At 37.6% G+C, this 17,129-nt stretch overlaps 1 protein-coding gene across 19 annotated transcripts in view; it reads right to left on the bottom strand.

Annotated features, from left to right (window-relative positions):
- Positions 1–8,752: 8,752 nt before the first annotated feature.
- ALPK1 (alpha kinase 1) overlaps positions 8,753–17,129 on the bottom strand; it is a 137,918-nt gene continuing 129,541 nt past the window's right edge. For 15 of the 19 annotated variants that reach the window (XM_065545337.1, XM_065545338.1, XM_074040319.1 and 12 more), the window contains 4 exons: positions 16,236–16,389; positions 12,885–13,047; positions 11,643–11,829; positions 8,753–10,447 (listed from right to left, as the gene is read on the bottom strand). In XM_065545337.1, the coding sequence (XP_065401409.1) occupies positions 10,248–10,447; positions 11,643–11,829; positions 12,885–13,047; positions 16,236–16,389 (704 nt within the window). In that variant the 3' untranslated portion in view covers positions 8,753–10,247. The remainder of the gene's footprint in view (positions 10,448–11,642; positions 11,830–12,884; positions 13,048–16,235; positions 16,390–17,129) is intronic. The other 4 variants (XR_012435030.1, XR_012435027.1, XR_012435028.1 and 1 more) reach the window with 1 other exon arrangement.

The following is a 17,129-nucleotide window of genomic DNA, read 5'->3' as shown; positions in this document are numbered from 1 at the left end:
CGCGAAGCCACCCAGCACACCATAATACACAGTGGGAACAAAGCCTCTGGAGGCCCCTGTGATCCACGAGCACAGTGTCTCATCTATTATCCAAGTGGCCTGTTCTAGAAACCATCTTTTGGGTGTGTCTTTTCATTTGTTTCTTCTGTCTCCCATGCTGAGAGTGATGACAAGGGTCATTTCTCGTTAATGTTGTGGACACTGCACTCAGAGTGACCTTTCTCACTGAGAAACAGCCTTTCACAGTCTGGATTTTTAAACAGTTTTCTCAAAAAAAAAAGTGAGTGTACTTCTTTAAAGATCACACTTTGAGTTTAGAGTTAGATGCCTGTAGCTCTCTCAGTCTTTTTGTAAGAAATATAATTTTGTCAGGGTCTGAAAGAGAAAATAACTCTAGGATTATTTTGCAGGAGCAAAAGAGAAGTAATTTTCAGCAAACTGGAATATATCATTAATCTTCCCAATGGAAAACATTATAGTAAATCAATAAATCACTTAGAAAGGTTTCTACTCCCTCCTGGCCATTCCATGGGTCAGTTGTGCCAACTTATAAAATGCTTCCTGAAAACAATATTTTATTGATAACTGGAATGATTGTTATAAAACATTAACTTTCCTAAAGTATATTTTTTAGTCATCTTTTTAGCATTTGAGCTGCACTGTTGTTGTGGATGTTCTACGCATGGCATTTTTAGCACAAGGAGGTAAAGCAGTTGACAAATGCCAAAGGACCAATGCGCTTAATGCATCTGGAGCTGTACCTCAATCTAATTTTTAAGTTATTGATGACAAAGTTTGGCCTTCTCTCGGCATCTGGAACAATTTGGAGCTGTCTGTTTCCCAATCATCAGCTACTACATAGCCACTAACTAGCAACAAAAATTTGTTATTGGCCTAAGTAGGATGCATCTTAAACAACAGTCTTACTTGTGATTCTTTGCATTTCCCCACTCCCCTCTCATAATCAAGAGCTGAGTGTAATAAAAGCTGATACTTGGCAATGCAGAGTTTTAGAGATGCCAAGTTTAATTCCTGTTACAGGTTGTCTAAAGATGCTTAGGGATAGCTTTTTGTTGAGTGTGTGTTCCAGGTCAGCTTAGACAGTGCAGACTGTGCCACAGGGATGGAGGGAGGAAACAAGGCAGGAGGGGACGACATTAGGTCGATTCTGTGGCAGGTTATCAAGATCATGCTGAATGGTGGAGCCCTCTCTAATATCCAGCTCCATCTCAGATCATCTTCCTTAATACTTGGCTCAACATCCTAGGACTTAGACATTTTCAGGTGCCTCTGGCAGAACAATTTATAGTTTTGAGTCTTGGCACATGGCATATTTCAAAGACTTCTGGGGTCCATTGCTCTTAATCTTTATTTATACTCATGGAAGGATCCTGCCAACTTGTGTATAGTGGGGCAAAGAGGCCAGCCACTCAGAGAATGCTTGTGCGCTGGCCTGGCCTGGCCTGGTCTGGCTCCTCTGCACGAGTGTGCCCCAGAGGCTGGAGAAGGATACAGCTGGCCAGAGGCTCCTGTCCCTCATCTCCTGTCCTCTCTGATGCAGGTGGCTCAGTGACTGCTGTCCTGCGCGAGGGAAGATTGCCCATGATCCAGGTGCTCGGTCCAGAGAGAATGTTCCCTATTGAAATCATGTTGGGAACATAGCCCTTCAAAGCCAGTCGCTGTGGGTCCTTCTGTTATTGGGAGAGACCATGTCAAATGTTTAACAAAAGTGTTTCAGCAGTCTCTCTCCTTTTTGTGATTTGTGTAGAAAAAGAAGGTTAAATCTGGTGTCTGTCCTTAGCAGAGAAAACAGATACTCCAGCGCTGCCTCTGATTTTTACAGCATACTTGGAGAATGTACAGCTGATTAAGATATGTAAAGTTTGAAAATTCAGTTAAAAGTAAAGAGATAGGGCATTCTTTGATTTGAAATCCTTTTGGCTAGAAAAATGGTTTGTACTTTAAGAAAGAACTTGGTGTGGCAAAGTATGAGTGAAAAATAAATAGTGAAGAATTTTCTAACAACAGTGTTGCCTGAAATGCATGGGAACCTAAAAAACAAACAAACAAACAACAACAAAAAAACCAACTCAGAAACAATTCGTTCTCTTTAACCTGTGCCATTTCCAGTGTAAGGTCTGAATGGCAAAACTTTATGCATTTATTTAATCTAAAATTAAATACTTTGATATTTATACTTATCTTTTTCTTTTTGAACATTACTTTTGAAAATGAATATAACACAGTTACAGATTCAATTATATAAAAATATTTTCTGTAATATGATAAATATGTGCCTCAGCATCGTAAATTAAAGGCTGTATCCTAGCCTTTCGTTGTGAGCTCATTTCTATATGAGATTCATTTAAAATTTTATTACTATGTAGACCACACAATGGAATAACAGTGTTAATAACTTGATACTGTAGCTGCAGGATTTGTAACCTACTCTTCTGAAGCTAACAGCCCTAGGGCCAACGGCTGCTCATTTATTTCACCATATTTAAATCAATTGTAGAGGCAGTCAGACAATAAATTGTGTGTCCATCTCTAGTAATAAAATTGGCATCTCAAACAGCAGAGACTTGTACAAAGATTTTACAGCTCCCCTTTTGGGATGGATTCTTCTTTGTACTATCTCCTGCAGGGGAAAAAAATGTGCTCAGATGTAAAATAACATTTTTTTTTTCTGTTCTCTTGTTAAATTCTCTGTCTTACCACTGTATAGTTGAGCCCAATGATTTTAGCTTCTGTAAAGCTCCCACTTACTGCTTGAGGGGAATTCTTTTGTCTGGGCAATGGAACAAGATAACCGACTTAATCCTCCTAGTAACACGTGAGTCGCCATGTATCATTTTAATCTGCAAAACACTAGGGCTGAGTACTGTCACATGCTGATTTTACTTTTCTATGAGAAAGTGACTCCCTGGCTCAATGATGGATTGCTTGTTCTCTTTAAACAACAGTCAAGATGGTGAATGCCCTGGGGTGATAGACAGAGTGTGCAATGGGAATGGGGGCAAATCTGATGGCCCGGTTCAAGTTCACCTGACAAAGCTGGAGCAGTTTGCAAGCAGCATTCGAGAAAGGATTATTCACACTTGCATTATATTTTTGAATGCATTTTTCTCCTTGTGCAGCTGCAAAGCTCCCTCACACTGAAGGTTTATGCACCATAATAAAGAGATTTATTTTTTTTTCTCTCACCCTCTCTTGCTTGCTTCTTGTACTTTACACCTAGTTTCTACCGAACTGTTCAGGCAGAGGATATCTGTATATTCAAACTACACAGAACAAATATCATCTTCAAAATAATAGCACTGCTAAAAGACAGTAACAAAAGCCTGACATTTCTGATATCTGAAGAAACAAAGATTGTCTCTCCTTAAGTTGAAATCAGCTCCTCAAACTTTGCTTTTTAAATATTGTTACTTCGAAACTCAACTCACTCCACAAGCAAAAGATTAAAATAAAAGTCAATTTCTTAGTTCAACTTAGAAAAATACTGAAGTTTTCCTAAGAATTACTTGAAACATTTTTCAATATCTTGTTTGCTATGAGACAAATATTAAAGAATGTAGGGAGAAAAATCAGAAAAGTTTAAACACAAGGAAGCAAAATAAGTTTCTTGATAAGTTAGAGGAAGGACTGAGAAAATGCTATTTCTTTTTCTTTCCAACTTTTCATCCTTCCATCCATCCACTCATCTGCCCACACCCTACATTGTTGTAGAATGGTTTTCTGAAGCCTGGAGAGCTCAGATGTTCTTTTCTTATTGCCTCTCATCCTATGTAGCAGGAGTTAGTAAGCTAATCAGCACTTACTGATCATCTAAGATGCAAATAATTCTTATTGGTATTTCATATTATTATGCAGAACTATATTAAGCCACGGCTAGGGAGTACCAAGAGGCACAAGGCCTAGTTCATTCAGGCTGGTGAGATAGAGCCATCTCCAAGGTGCCCTCGGTGATCCCCACCTGCTGGTATCCATGCCCTTTTGGTCCCCTCCCACATTGTACAAGGGTTGGTTTGTGTGACCAGTGACCAAAAGAGTACAAATGTGATGATATGTTACTTCGGAGGCAAGATTAGGTTATAAAAGACACTGTGGCTTCCGCCTCTCTCTCCCTTCAATTTTTCCCGCGGCCATGTTGTTCTATGGACAGGCCCACATGGTGAGCCTCAGACCCACAGCCAGCAAGGAAGAGGTCTCCTTGCCAAAAGCTATATGAGAGAGCTTGGGAGCAGATTCCCCAGTCCTGGGGAAGCCTTCAGAGGACTGGAGCTGCAGCTGACATCCTGATTGCCAGCTTAAGAGAGACCGAGTCAGAACTACCCAGTGAAGCCACTCCTCCCCACCCTTTCTGATCTATAGAAACTGTAAGAATTAATAAATGTTGTTTTAATCCTCTCTGTTTTGGGGTTAATTTGTCATGCAGCAATAGATAAATAATACACAAGATAATTATAATTGAACTACAGTAGATAATGTGATATAATTGTGTATTAGCTTCTATAATAATTGTGAAATGAGAGTTGCAGTTATTTTAAGACATCAAAAGAGGAGTACCTTACCTGGGTTGTGGTGGGGAGGGAAAGGGAATAAAGGATGTCAGAGAAGATTTCTTGAAGGAGGTGTTGGATGAGGTGAGTCTTCAAGGATGAGAAGACATGGGGTGTGATTGTTCTGGTAGGTATAAAAACAGCATGAAAACAGTTAATAAGTGACAAAGCATCGTATTGTGGTGTGGGAGGTGGCAGGATGAACTCTAAACTGAAACCATAAGTAGTTCAGTGTTTCTAGAGTGTAAATTGCAAGACTAGGAGTATTGATGGGCTAAGGAAGAAAGCTGTACATGCTCATCTAATAATGTGGACGTTTATTGGAAAAGAGAATCATTTGAATTTCTTGTTAAATATTATTTTTTGAGATAAGTAATACAAGCTTATTGCAGAAAATTTTGGAAACAAATGATAAAGAAGAAAATGAAATCCACTGTAATAAGTTTACTAGGGAAAAACACTATCAGTATTTCAATATACTCTCTCTACATATATTTTTTCTATTTAGATGAACTCTCCAACAACCTGATGAACTTGAAAGTTTAGTCTTCTCTTGTCAAGCCTCCAGATGAGAACATAGTTTAACCAACACCTTGATTGCAGCCTGTGAGACTCTGAGCTGAGGATCAGCTAAGCTGTGCCCGGACTCCTGACGCACAGAAACTGTGAGATAATAAAATGTATGTTGGTTGAAGCTGCTAAGTTTGAGAGATGCAGCAATAGAAAACTAATACTCTTTTCTATTCAGGCTTTCAGCTGCAGCACTCAGCTATATCTGCTAATATTAAGGTCACCAGTGAACTCCACATTGCTAAATTCAAAAATTTAGTTCACAGTTTTCATCTGACTTATCTGTCAGCGGCATCTGACATAGTTGATCATTCCCTGCTTGATTCATACTTTGCTTGACTCAGAGGATTCCATCTTCTTTGTACTCTTTCTCCCTCTAAAACCCCCACTAGATGATGTTGGACCTTCTTTTCTCTTCGTCTCTTAATCACTTATTTGTATTTTCTGTCCTTTTATCTTTCTGCTGCATTTTAGCTAATTCCTTCATCTCTCTTTCCATTTTAATAGTTCTTTCTTGAACTATGTCTAATCTGCTGTTTAACCTTTCTAGTAAGTTATATAGTCAATTACTGTATTTTTCATTTTCTAGAAAATCAATTTGACTTTTTAAAAACTAATCTGGCCTTTAAAAATGTTTATACAAAGCTTTGAACATTTTAAAAGAATACTGGATATTTATTGTTACTTTTATGCAATATATAAATGTATAACAACATTAAATAAAAGTGAATATGCAACAATAGTAAGGGGAATGATAACCAACAATTTCTGGACAGTAATTTTCTCTTGGATAGAGGAGGAAGTAGAGATCAGAGATGGAGGCTTCAAAAACAGTATTACATTTAATTTCTTCAATCGGGTGTTGGGTATATGGGTGATGACATAAATAAAAATTTAAAGATATTTTAAAAATGTAATTTCTTGCAAATTCCTCTCAATAGTACTATTTCTGCTTTTTATAACTCAGAGATATGCATTGCTACAAAATCTTTATTTCTCTAAAATTCCTAGTTATGCCAATGCCATCTCACTTAGCAGATATCCTAGCTTTTTGACTTAACAAAGAAAAGTGGGCTCTGAGGTGCTTTCCATCAATTTACTTCTTTATCACCTCCAATTTCCAGTTTTTTCACCCATTGTTGCTCTTCCTTTTCTTCTGTGTCGGTAGAAATAATCATATTTCTTTCTAAATGTAAATATCCTGAACTTTATTCCCAATTTCGTCTTCCACAAACAGGGATTCACAAACTTTTTCTGTAAAGGTACATATAGTAAATATTTTTAACTTTGCAAAATCCTGTCTATGTCACAGTGTTACTCAGTTCTGCTATTGTAACACAAAAGCAGCTGTAGATAGAACATAATTGAATAAGTGACTATGTTCCAATAAAATTTTATTTACAAAAACAGATGTCAGTAGCTTTGACCTCATGGATCATAGTTTGTTGACCCCCTTCTACAACATCTCAAAGGTCACTCTGTCAATTAACAGCCTCTTTTTGCTGTCAGCAATCTTTTTTCACTGTTCTGTCTTTCACCCCCAAAATTGTTTTTTTTTTCTTGATTTTTTTCTGCTGGATTTCACACTGCTGAATGCTCCTCCTTATATTCTTTCCTGATTAGTTTGTTTGATACCAATCTTGGTTTTCATCTTCTTTATCTATTGATTCTTCAAACTTTTCTTGGTATTTCTTCCTTTCTATGACATTACATTTAAGAATTTTTGTTTTTGGAGATTTAAAAATATATAGAAAAGTAGAAACACTGGTACAATGAATTGCTATGTAACCATCCCCCTTCAACATTAACCCCAAAGAGTCAAGCTGCTTTCATATCTTTTTCCAAATTTTTCTTTTGGTTGAATGTTCTTAAGATATCACTTCATCGTTTTGTCTAACACTCAGTCCATATTCAAAATCCCCAATTGACTAAAAAATGTCATTTTATCACTGATTTCTTATCCCACTTTTAGTGATCAGATTGATTGAAGTGTGAGTAGCATCAGCCTGATTCTTCCGTTATAAAGTTCCCCATCTAATTTTCCCCTAATAGTTTTAGCAGCCATCAATGCTTTCTGCCCAGATCCATTATTTCATTAATGGATGCAAAATCATGATTTTCTAGTTTTAGTCTTTCTATGTTTATTAGTTGGACTTCTATGACATTGAATAGAATTGGGATAGTAGGCAAATTTGTCTTGTTCCTTTTCTCAACTTAAAAGTTTTAATTGCTTCACTATTAATTATGGTATTGCTGATTTAAGTTTAAAAGAAAAAACCTTTGTCAGATTTAGAAAACTTTTCTTTATTTCTAGTTTTCAAAGAGCTTGTTTTTTTCTTTTACCATGAGTTGATTTTGAATTTTATGAAATAATTTTTTGCATCTTGTGAAATTACATGATTTTCTCCCTTTACTTTGTTAGTAGAATAGATTACATTTTTTTTCATTTCCTTAATAAGCATGTGTTAACTTTGGTTTTCCAAGAAGCAGATACCAGGAAAGGATTAAACATGAAAGACCTTTATTGGGAGAAATGACTGTAAAGGATCAGTTGGAGGGAACAAGAGTAGGCAGGGGACCATGCTGTGGTCCTGACACCTATAAAAGGAGAGAGCAAAGGGTTTTTTGTTTGTTTTTGTTTTTTGAGATGGAGTCTTGCTCTGTCACCCAGGCTGGAGTGTAGTGATGCGATCTCAGCTCACTGCAAGCTCTGCCTCCTGGAAAATTAGCCATGACCAGCATTTTTTTTTTTTTTTTTGTATTTTTAGTAGAGGTGGGGTTTCACCATGTTGGCCAAGCTGGTCTTGAACTCTTGACCTCACGTGATCCACCTGCCTCGGCCTCCCAAAGTGCTGGGATTACAGGCCTGAGCCACCACACCCGGCCTTAAGAAAGTTTTGGTTAGGCCAGTGGCAAGACTTTGTTCCACAGTCACAGTCAGCAGTTAGAAATATTCTGAGACTAGTGTCCTTGTCATGCTTAGTCACTGGCTGACAGCACATTGAGGGCAACATGGTTTCAGCATAAACACAGTGATGGTTTCAAAGGAGTGGAAGCTGGGAGTGTCAATCAACTATGATCCCCACAGCAGGAGACTGGAATGGGTCTTCCTTGCCTCAGTTGCAACTGTGAAGAGACATGTGCAGCAACCTCAAATTGAGAAGAGTATAAACTTTCAAGTGTTCAGACTTGATACATGAAGATCATGTATGCAAGTTTGAGTCTCACCAACCAGGTAAGCCGCCCAGACCTCCTGAGCTAATAGTTAAGGCTGAGGGAAACTTAGAATGAACAGTGGAGGACAGGGAGAGTGAGCATCAGTTGCAGCCCCCAAGAGTAACTGCAGAAAAGAATTGTTTTATCTCACTGGTCGCCCTTTTGTTTCTTTCAGTAAGATCACGGAGGAGCTCTTTCCTAAACCTGTGTGAAGAAGTAGATCTGTGTCGGGAAAGGGATGGACTGTGGTAGCCAGGAAAATGTATCATTTTTTTTTTTTTGAAGAATATTCTTTTTTTAAAAAAAAGCTTTATTGAGATATAACTTACCTACCATAAAATTCACCCTTTGAGTGTCTAGTCCAATGGTTTTGGTATATTCATAAAGTTCACAACATTCAATGATATTGTTGTTTTCTTTTTTACTTTTATTTTAAGTTCAGCGGTACATGTGCAGGTTTGTGTCATGGGGGTTTGTTGTGCGAATTACTTCATCACCCAGGTATTAAGCCTAGTACGCATTAGTTATTTTTCCTGATCCTCTCCCTCCTCCCACCCTCCACCCTCTGATAAGCCCTGGTGTGTGTTGTTCCCTCTATGTGTCCACCTGCTCTCATCACTTAGCTCCCACCTGTAAGTGAGAACAAGTGATATTTAGTTTTCTGTTCTTGCATTAGTTTGCTAAAAATAATGGCCTTCAGCTCTATCCATGTCCCTGCAAATGACATGATCTCATTCTTTTTTATGGTTACATGGTGATATGGTTTGGCTTTGTGTCCCCACCCAGATCTCATCTTGAATTGGAATCCCATAATTCCCATGTGTCATGGGAAGGACCTGGTGGGAGGTAATTGAGGCAGTTTTTCCCATGCTGTTCTCATGATTGTGAATGAATTCTCACAAGATCTGATGGTTTTATAAGTATCTGGCATTTCCCCTGTTGGCACTCATTCTCCATCCTGCTACCCTATGAAGAGGTGCCTTCTGCCATGATTGTAAGTTTCCTGAGGTCTCCCCAGTCATGTGGAACTGTGAGTTACTTTAACCTCTTTCCTTTCTAAATTACCCCCCAGTCTCAGGTATTTCTTCAGAGCAGTATGAGAGTGGACTAATACACATAGTGTTCCATGGTGTGTATGTACCACATTTTCTTCATCCAGTCTACCTATATGCCCATCAAGGACAGACTGGATAAGGAAAATTGTACCACTCTTCCATCTTACTTTTTACAGATTTAATTATACTAGAAGGAAATATGGGAGAATTAAAAAGAAAGAAACTCAGAGTATAAGGAAGATCTAAATATTATACATAACCAAAAAGCCATATAAAATAAAAGATTGATGAATTCAACTATATAAAAAATTATGCACAGATAAACATTTCATGCAAGTCAAATGTCAAAAGAGAGAAAAACAAATTGAATTTGTATCACAAAGGCTCACATTTTTTTAATATGTGAAGAACTTCCAAATCAATAGGAAAAGCCCCAGTAGCATCAGTCTTGATAGATAGTGACAAAAAGCTCTAACATCTCAATGGCTTAAACAGCACATGCCTTTCTCAGCAGTGCTTTGCATCCCTTATGGGTGAATTGGGGCTGTTTTCCATGTTGCTTTCCTTGCAGGACTTATGCCCAGAAGCAGCGGTCTCCTGACACATTCTTGGTAACTGTGGCAGAGGGAAAGAGGCTCTGCAGCATCTCGTGCTGCTGATTAAATGCAGGACTTAAAGTGATACTGATCAATTCCTCTCACAAATCATTGGCCAGAACCTGTGTCACAGCCCTGCCCAAGCCCCAAAGGACCAGACTGTGCCATATTCTATGTGCCTGGAAGGAGAGAACCAGATATTTGAGAGCATCACTAAGGTCTGTCACATTACCAATCCATACAGCCTATGACTTATATGGTTTCTCCATTGAAGGTCTAGTTAAAGAAAGACGATGGCAGATTTCATTACATTCCACATGCTGGTTATTAAAGAAGTAAAAAATTCCTCTTTTCCCAAAATTGGTAGTGACATCTTTCTGATCAACAGAGTGAATCTGGGGATCTGTGAGGTAGATGAGTCCTTTTCCATTACCGGTTACCCAACCTGAAAGAGAAATGAGCTCACCTGAGTATTAAATTCTTTGTAAATGTCCATCAAATGTTTACAAAAATACACACACACACACACACACACACACACACACACACACACACACTTAAAGAGATACTTCAAACACTTGGCCATCCTGTGGTTTATAGTTAGTAAATTCCTGGTAAAGAATTTGGATTGCATATTCCAGTTATTGGTTTAAGAATAATTAAATATTGGGTAATTATATTTGTCAAATATGACATCCCCAGATCACCAATTTTCAAGGTATTAGAAAGCAATAAAATACACTTTGAATAATTATCAATATCATAATATGGAATATTTCTTTCATGATTCAGAAATTTCTTTAGTGACTTATTAATTCATGTACTCATCTGTTCATTCAACAAATATTTATTGAGTGCAGACATTCTATAAAAAACTATTTTAGGCACTGGTGGTACCGATTGAACAAGGTAGTCAAAAATCTTTGTACTCATTGAGCTAACATTCTTGTGAAGGGGAACAGATCAAAAGTTAAATATATATCAGAGTGATAAATGCTCTGAGAGTGGAATAGGGAAGGTCCTGGGATGTCCATGGAACCGTAACTATAAATAATTATAATAAATCTTACTTATAATTTACATGAAGTATAGGGTATTTTCTAATAAAAATTCTAATGAATAAAATACCAGACAAACTAAAACAAAATTAAAATATTAAGGTAGAATTGAAAAGTAGTCTTATTTAAGTACATAGTTTAAGGATACAGATTTCTGTTCTATAATGACCCCCATTATGAAACCCAACATCACACTTTTAATAAGGGTAAGGGACTGGAGAAAAGGAAAAGTGGAAAGAAGATTTCGACATGTGAAGAAAATGCAATGATAAGAAACATACATCACTCAAATCTACTTGAGTGAAACAAAAAAAGCTGTTATAGATATGCTCTGGAACGAAGCCCAACAGAATATAAACCAGACCCTCTCACTGATTATGTGATACTCTAGACATTTGTAGAAGTTTTGGGCATTTTTTTCTTTCAGGAATTATTTGCTATATATAGTAAGATCAATTAAGTTAACTCCAAATAGTAGCCTATACAGAGAATAATCTATTAAATTAAAATTAGGGAAGCTAGTTACAAAACTTCACTTTATATATAATATCAAAAATAAAAATAATTCTCAGTTTCACATACCTTGTAAATCGACCACAACATCTCTATGATTAGAAAACTCATAAGAAAAGTGGCCATAGGCCAAGCCATATTCTGTGGCTTTGTATTCTGTTTTCACCACTTTCGTATTATTTGACAATTTTACAAATTCTCCCAGTATGTAAGGTTCCACACTGATACATCCCTTTATTGTCTTGTCCTCTAAAATCTGAAAAATAGCAATGGGAAACATTACAGCATAATGGTAAAGGCCATTGTCTTTGGACTTGGGTAAATCTTGGTTTGAACCTAGGCTCTGCCACTTTGCTTCTCTGAGCTTCAATTTCATCATGGGTAAAGTGGTATAATTATAACTACCTTTTAGGTTTGTTAAAGGGATTATACAAGGAAACTCACGTAAAATGCTTAACATGGCATGTGGTATGTCATAGAACTTAAATTTATTATTATTCACATACTAAACTGCTCACTTAAGATTTAGGCCATGAGGTGACCTGTCCTGGAGGCTAGGTTACCAGGACATGAAGTTAGATTATGCTCTGGGACTCTAGGTTGAAATATCAGTTTAAGTGTTTCTATGCTACTTTGTGGAGTTGTTTCAAAGGTTAGAGTTAAGGTTTGCAAACTGCCTGGCACAGTGAGTGACATAAAGAAGGTATGAAATGGATGATAATTATTACGATTAGGAAAAAATGGGTCTAAAAATGTCTCTGGCCAATGAAAAAATTATTGCAAGTATGAATGCACTAAGGATCTAATATATTCAGGGTAGCAAGGCATTCTTGATCCAAAGAAGAGAAAACTCAATGGGAATATTTGCCTTTATCTATTGAAAGGGGTATGTTAGTGAAGAGAGACTGGTCTTCATGGTCCCAGGAGGGAGAGCTGTAATCCATGGATGGAAGTTAGAGAAAGATAGATTTGGGCCAAGTCTAAGAACTTTCTAACAATTAGGATTATTTGAAAGTGATAGGGGAACAATTATTTTTTCTTGCTGAAGATATGTAAGCTTTGACTTAGTAACCACTTGGTTGCGAGGGGTGAGGCCAACAGGCGTAAAACGGGATTTATGCATCATGTTGAGGAGATAGTTTGTACTAGATACAATCTTTAGGGTTCTTTCTCTCTTGGAAGGTACAGGGACAACACACAAGGATAGTTTGCTAAAAATGCTAGCCTGACTATGTGGAACCAGATACGCAGATTAATTGATATTCAAGTGTGATTTGGAAGATCCAAATGATGTGTTCAGGATAATCTTACCAGTAATATTGTGGATGGGATGTAGAATATCTGCGTGGGAATGTTTTGTTCGTAGAGTCTCTTGTTAAATTCTGTCACATAGTGCTGTGCGGTCATCTGCCGCTCTACATCAGTAAAGTGGTGCCAGAGCCCCTTCTGCTCCTTATAGTCTTTCCCAACATACCTAGGAATGAAGAAAATCCACACAACAAAATGCGAAAGTGCTCTCTTACTTACTATGGAGTAAGAGAGAGGAGATCAAAGACATATGCAAGAATGCTTGAAAGATCTCTTTTTCTGCCTTAGACAGTGAATATTATTTTGACTTATCTCAAGATTCAAATAATTTTGTAAGAGCTACTTGAACAATGGAACTCACTCATTCTAGCTGACCCAGAAAGATATTGGTTATAAAGGGAAAGTGTCGCTTAATGTAGAAGTTCTCCAGACCTCTGGTAAGACAAGGGGGTAGCAAAGTATACTGGAATGCACATGGATTCTGGAGTCAAGATCTTCCACTCCCTGCAGTGTGGTCTTATATAGTCAGTTCATCAATCTGAAGCCTTCCTCTATCCCTTCCTTTTATGATCACTTCATTTCTATAAATACTTATTATCCATCAACACCTCTTATGTGCATAACACTGTGCTAGTCTTGAGTGACTCGAAGAAAGTGTGAGACATGATTTGTATATTTCAAGAGCTAATAGACAGTTGGTGTGGGAAGATACAAGGCAGTAAATGATTACATGCGGAAAGAAGCAAAACACTGCTGCACTTTACTGTAGTTCATACTTGCTATAAACTGGTGTGAATTTGTGAGTAATTTCACATGTGTCCAGAGTGACCACCAAAAATCAAGGGGAATTGCTTGAGTCATAGACTTCAACCAGGGTAAACTCTCTCCAGAAATTTCTGAATCCTATATAATAATGGAACTTAAGGAGGCTGGGGTTTTGGCCATTCAGACTCCTGAAGACCAGAAAGGAAATCTGATAGAGCAGGCTGCAGTATGGCCTCAGAAGGCAGCCTGCAGAGGAGCAGTTGTTGTAACAGAGATGCTATATCAGTGCTTTAGGCAGTTCTGCCATGGAGAGACCCCAAGACCTACAGAGGGTTTGAACTAATTCAGAATTCCATTGACTGATGCCAGAGGTGTGCACAGAGAGTGAACCCTGTGAGTACTGGCTACTGGAGCATTTCCTGAACATTCTGCCAGAAGACCTCCAGTCCTAGTTATGGGATCATCAATCTGAGAACAGAGGCCCATATCTTCTCTCATCTTGTACCATTTTTTTTCTGGGATCATTTTTCTTCAGTCAGGATTTGTTCATGGTAAACTGCCATGGTCATTTTTTCTTTTAAGCTGCAAATGTCTTTATTTTGCCTTCCTCCATAAAAGAGAGTTGCACTAAGTATATGACTTCCATTGTCTCTGACTTCCATTGTTGCTACGAAGAAACCAGCTGTAGGTCAAATTAATATTTCTGTGTAAGTAATACGTCTTTTTTCTTTGACTGATTTTAAAATGGTTTCTTTGTCCTTAGTGCTTGGAGTTTGACTACTGTGTACCTAGAAGTGGATGTCTGACTGCCTGCCTTCTTCACTTCCTGCTTCCTTCCAGCTTCTTTCCTCCTTTCCCTTCCGTCCTTATGATTCATTGTGATTTCTGTATTTCAAGATTAGTGTATTTTGGCAATTCTGAAAAATTATCAGAAAGTATGTGTTCAAATATTGCTTTTGCTCTCTTTCTGTTATTTTCTTCTGACCAGAAATACATTGAACTCTCTGACTCCATTCTTTACGTCTCTTATCCTCAACTTATTTCTTATCTCAGGTCCTCCTATGGTGTACTCTGGTGTATCAGGGCTGCTGTCACAACATGCCACCAACTGGGTGGCTTAAATAACAGAAATTGATTTTCTCACAGTTCTGAAGCCTATAGTGGTCTAAGATCAAAGTTCCAGCGGGGCCATCATCCTGCTGAAGGCTCTAAGGAAGAATCTGTTTCAGGCTCTCTCCCAGCTTCTGGCAGTTCTTTACCATGAGGCAACATAACTACAGTCTTCACGTGGCATTCTCTCTGTGTCTGTGTCTATCTCCAAATTTCCTCTTTTTATAAGGATATCAGTCATATTGGATCAGGGGCCCACCCTACTCCAGTATGACTTCATCTTAACTTCACCAATTACATCTGCAATCCCTCTATTTCCAAATAAGATCGTAGTCTGAAGTACTCAGAACTTCAATATTGAGTTTTGGGAGACACAATTTAAGCCTCAGCACCTGCCCCTACTGCTTAGACATGTGATTTTGGGCAATTCCTTAACATCTCTGTGACTCAGTTCCCTCATCTGTAAAGTAAGAATAATAGCAGTATCTACCTTCAGAGGGTTTTGTAAAGATTAATTGAATTAGCATATAAATCACTTAAAACAGGGCCCGGCACATGTTTACCATAATAATGATTATAATCAATAATCTTTTCAAGAAATGTACTTCCACTGCTTACAGAGTCACTTGATTTCTCTATTTCTATTTATTTCTTACACTATTTGGATTTGAGCAAATAATAAGGCCAACTTTAAATGAAAAGTCATGGCTTATAGGTCTTTTAAAATATACAAATGATATAAAATTGTGTCCTAAACCCAGTGAAGACCACCTGTGGCTACTAATTTTTCAGGTGAGTTTTTGTTTAAAAATTTTATTAAGAACTAAGGCCAAATCAAAAACTTTCCAGGCATTTACTTCACTGGGGCAGGGTTTTTAAAGATACCATTTATCCTGGGGATGTAGCCATTCCTGATTCCCTGCTGTGTATGAGTGGTATCTGAACTCATTCCCTTCTGCGTATAGCTTTTGTCACTGGCTGCACCCTCACTCCACCCCTGCCCCAAACTCCTGTGCAGGATCCATAAAGGGTTCAGCAATCACTTAGATCCCTGAACAGGCTTCATCTCTGGCCTCAGGATTTTCCTGCCTTTTTTCAGGCTCACCTGTTTACTTAAAAGTGTGCTTTTCATAATTTACCCTTTTTGCCAGCATTTTTAGTGAGTATTGAAGGCTCTCTGGCCTGCCATGTGACCAGGAACTTTATTTTTCTTATCAGTACAATATGGCCAATAATGTTTCCCTGATGGATTTGAGGTCCTGTAGCTAAAACATCCAGCAAAACAGCTGATATAACGTGGGTCCTCAATATATGGTAACTGTCGTTAATTAATTAATAATGAAAAGAAAGACGTGTAGAAATCTGAAAATATATTTTGGCTAAGTTTTTCAGCCCCTACAAAGTCTCATGAGTGATTACTTAACAGAAGGGCAAGGTTAGCTCATCTTACATTAGTATACAAATGTTTTTAAGTAATACCTCCCCAGAATTTCTTCTTGATGAAGATGATGAACCCAAAAAGCATTTCTTTGTCTGCCTTTTTTCTTCACAGTCAAGTAGTCCCCCAAATAGACAGCAGTTTCCTGGGCTGTCCACAATTCAGATTTTTTTGAATATTTTAACAAAAGAGCAGCTAGAAAAAAAAAGATGAAAATGAATCTTATTTTCAAAAGGACGTTACAATTCATGAATAAAGCTGATGCGACACAGGTCTTACACCAGCTCACCTGAAATCTTCACTGTTTTATACATTTTTCTCTAATTTTCATCTCTTCTATGACAACTACAGTATTAAAAAGTTAGTGAGAAATAATAAAAAGGTAACACTTTATAAATTACAATGAGGAATAGCCTTTGAGTCACAAAATCCCTTGTTTGTGATGAAAAGGGATGAAGATAAGCATGAAGATTCTATATGAAAGTAGTGGAAAATAAAGGAATTTTAAAATCAGAAAGTCCCAGAGACCATTTTAGGACAAGTGACACGTGCTTGCAACTTACTATTATTACCTGGGGATCCCAAATAATAGAAGCTACTACTGATGGCAGATCACATGAATAGAAATAAACTAGATAATTTTACCTAATAGGCTCCCGGCAGCTCTGGGAATCCTAGCATTATATATTCAAGTGCACCCTAATTTTCTTTTCATTGTTTTAGGTTGAGAAAGTTTGGAAATTATTTGAGAAAATGTAGCTACTGTAAAAACATGCGAACTCAACTGAAAAAAGGAAAAGATAGAGGAAAAAGTAGGGGCAGTCTCCACCTTAAAGAAAGGAAGAACAGTGCTAAGTAAGAAAGCATCTCTGAGGAGAAAGACCCACATGAATCCTAAGGAAGGAGTACAACACTTTGTTTGGAATTAAAATGAA

This window comes from Macaca fascicularis, chromosome 5 (assembly GCF_037993035.2).
Source record: "Macaca fascicularis isolate 582-1 chromosome 5, T2T-MFA8v1.1".
NCBI classification, from domain to species: domain Eukaryota; kingdom Metazoa; phylum Chordata; class Mammalia; order Primates; family Cercopithecidae; genus Macaca; species Macaca fascicularis.
The sequence above is the reverse complement of the archived record's forward strand: the minus strand, read 5'-3'. Positions and strand labels throughout refer to the sequence as shown.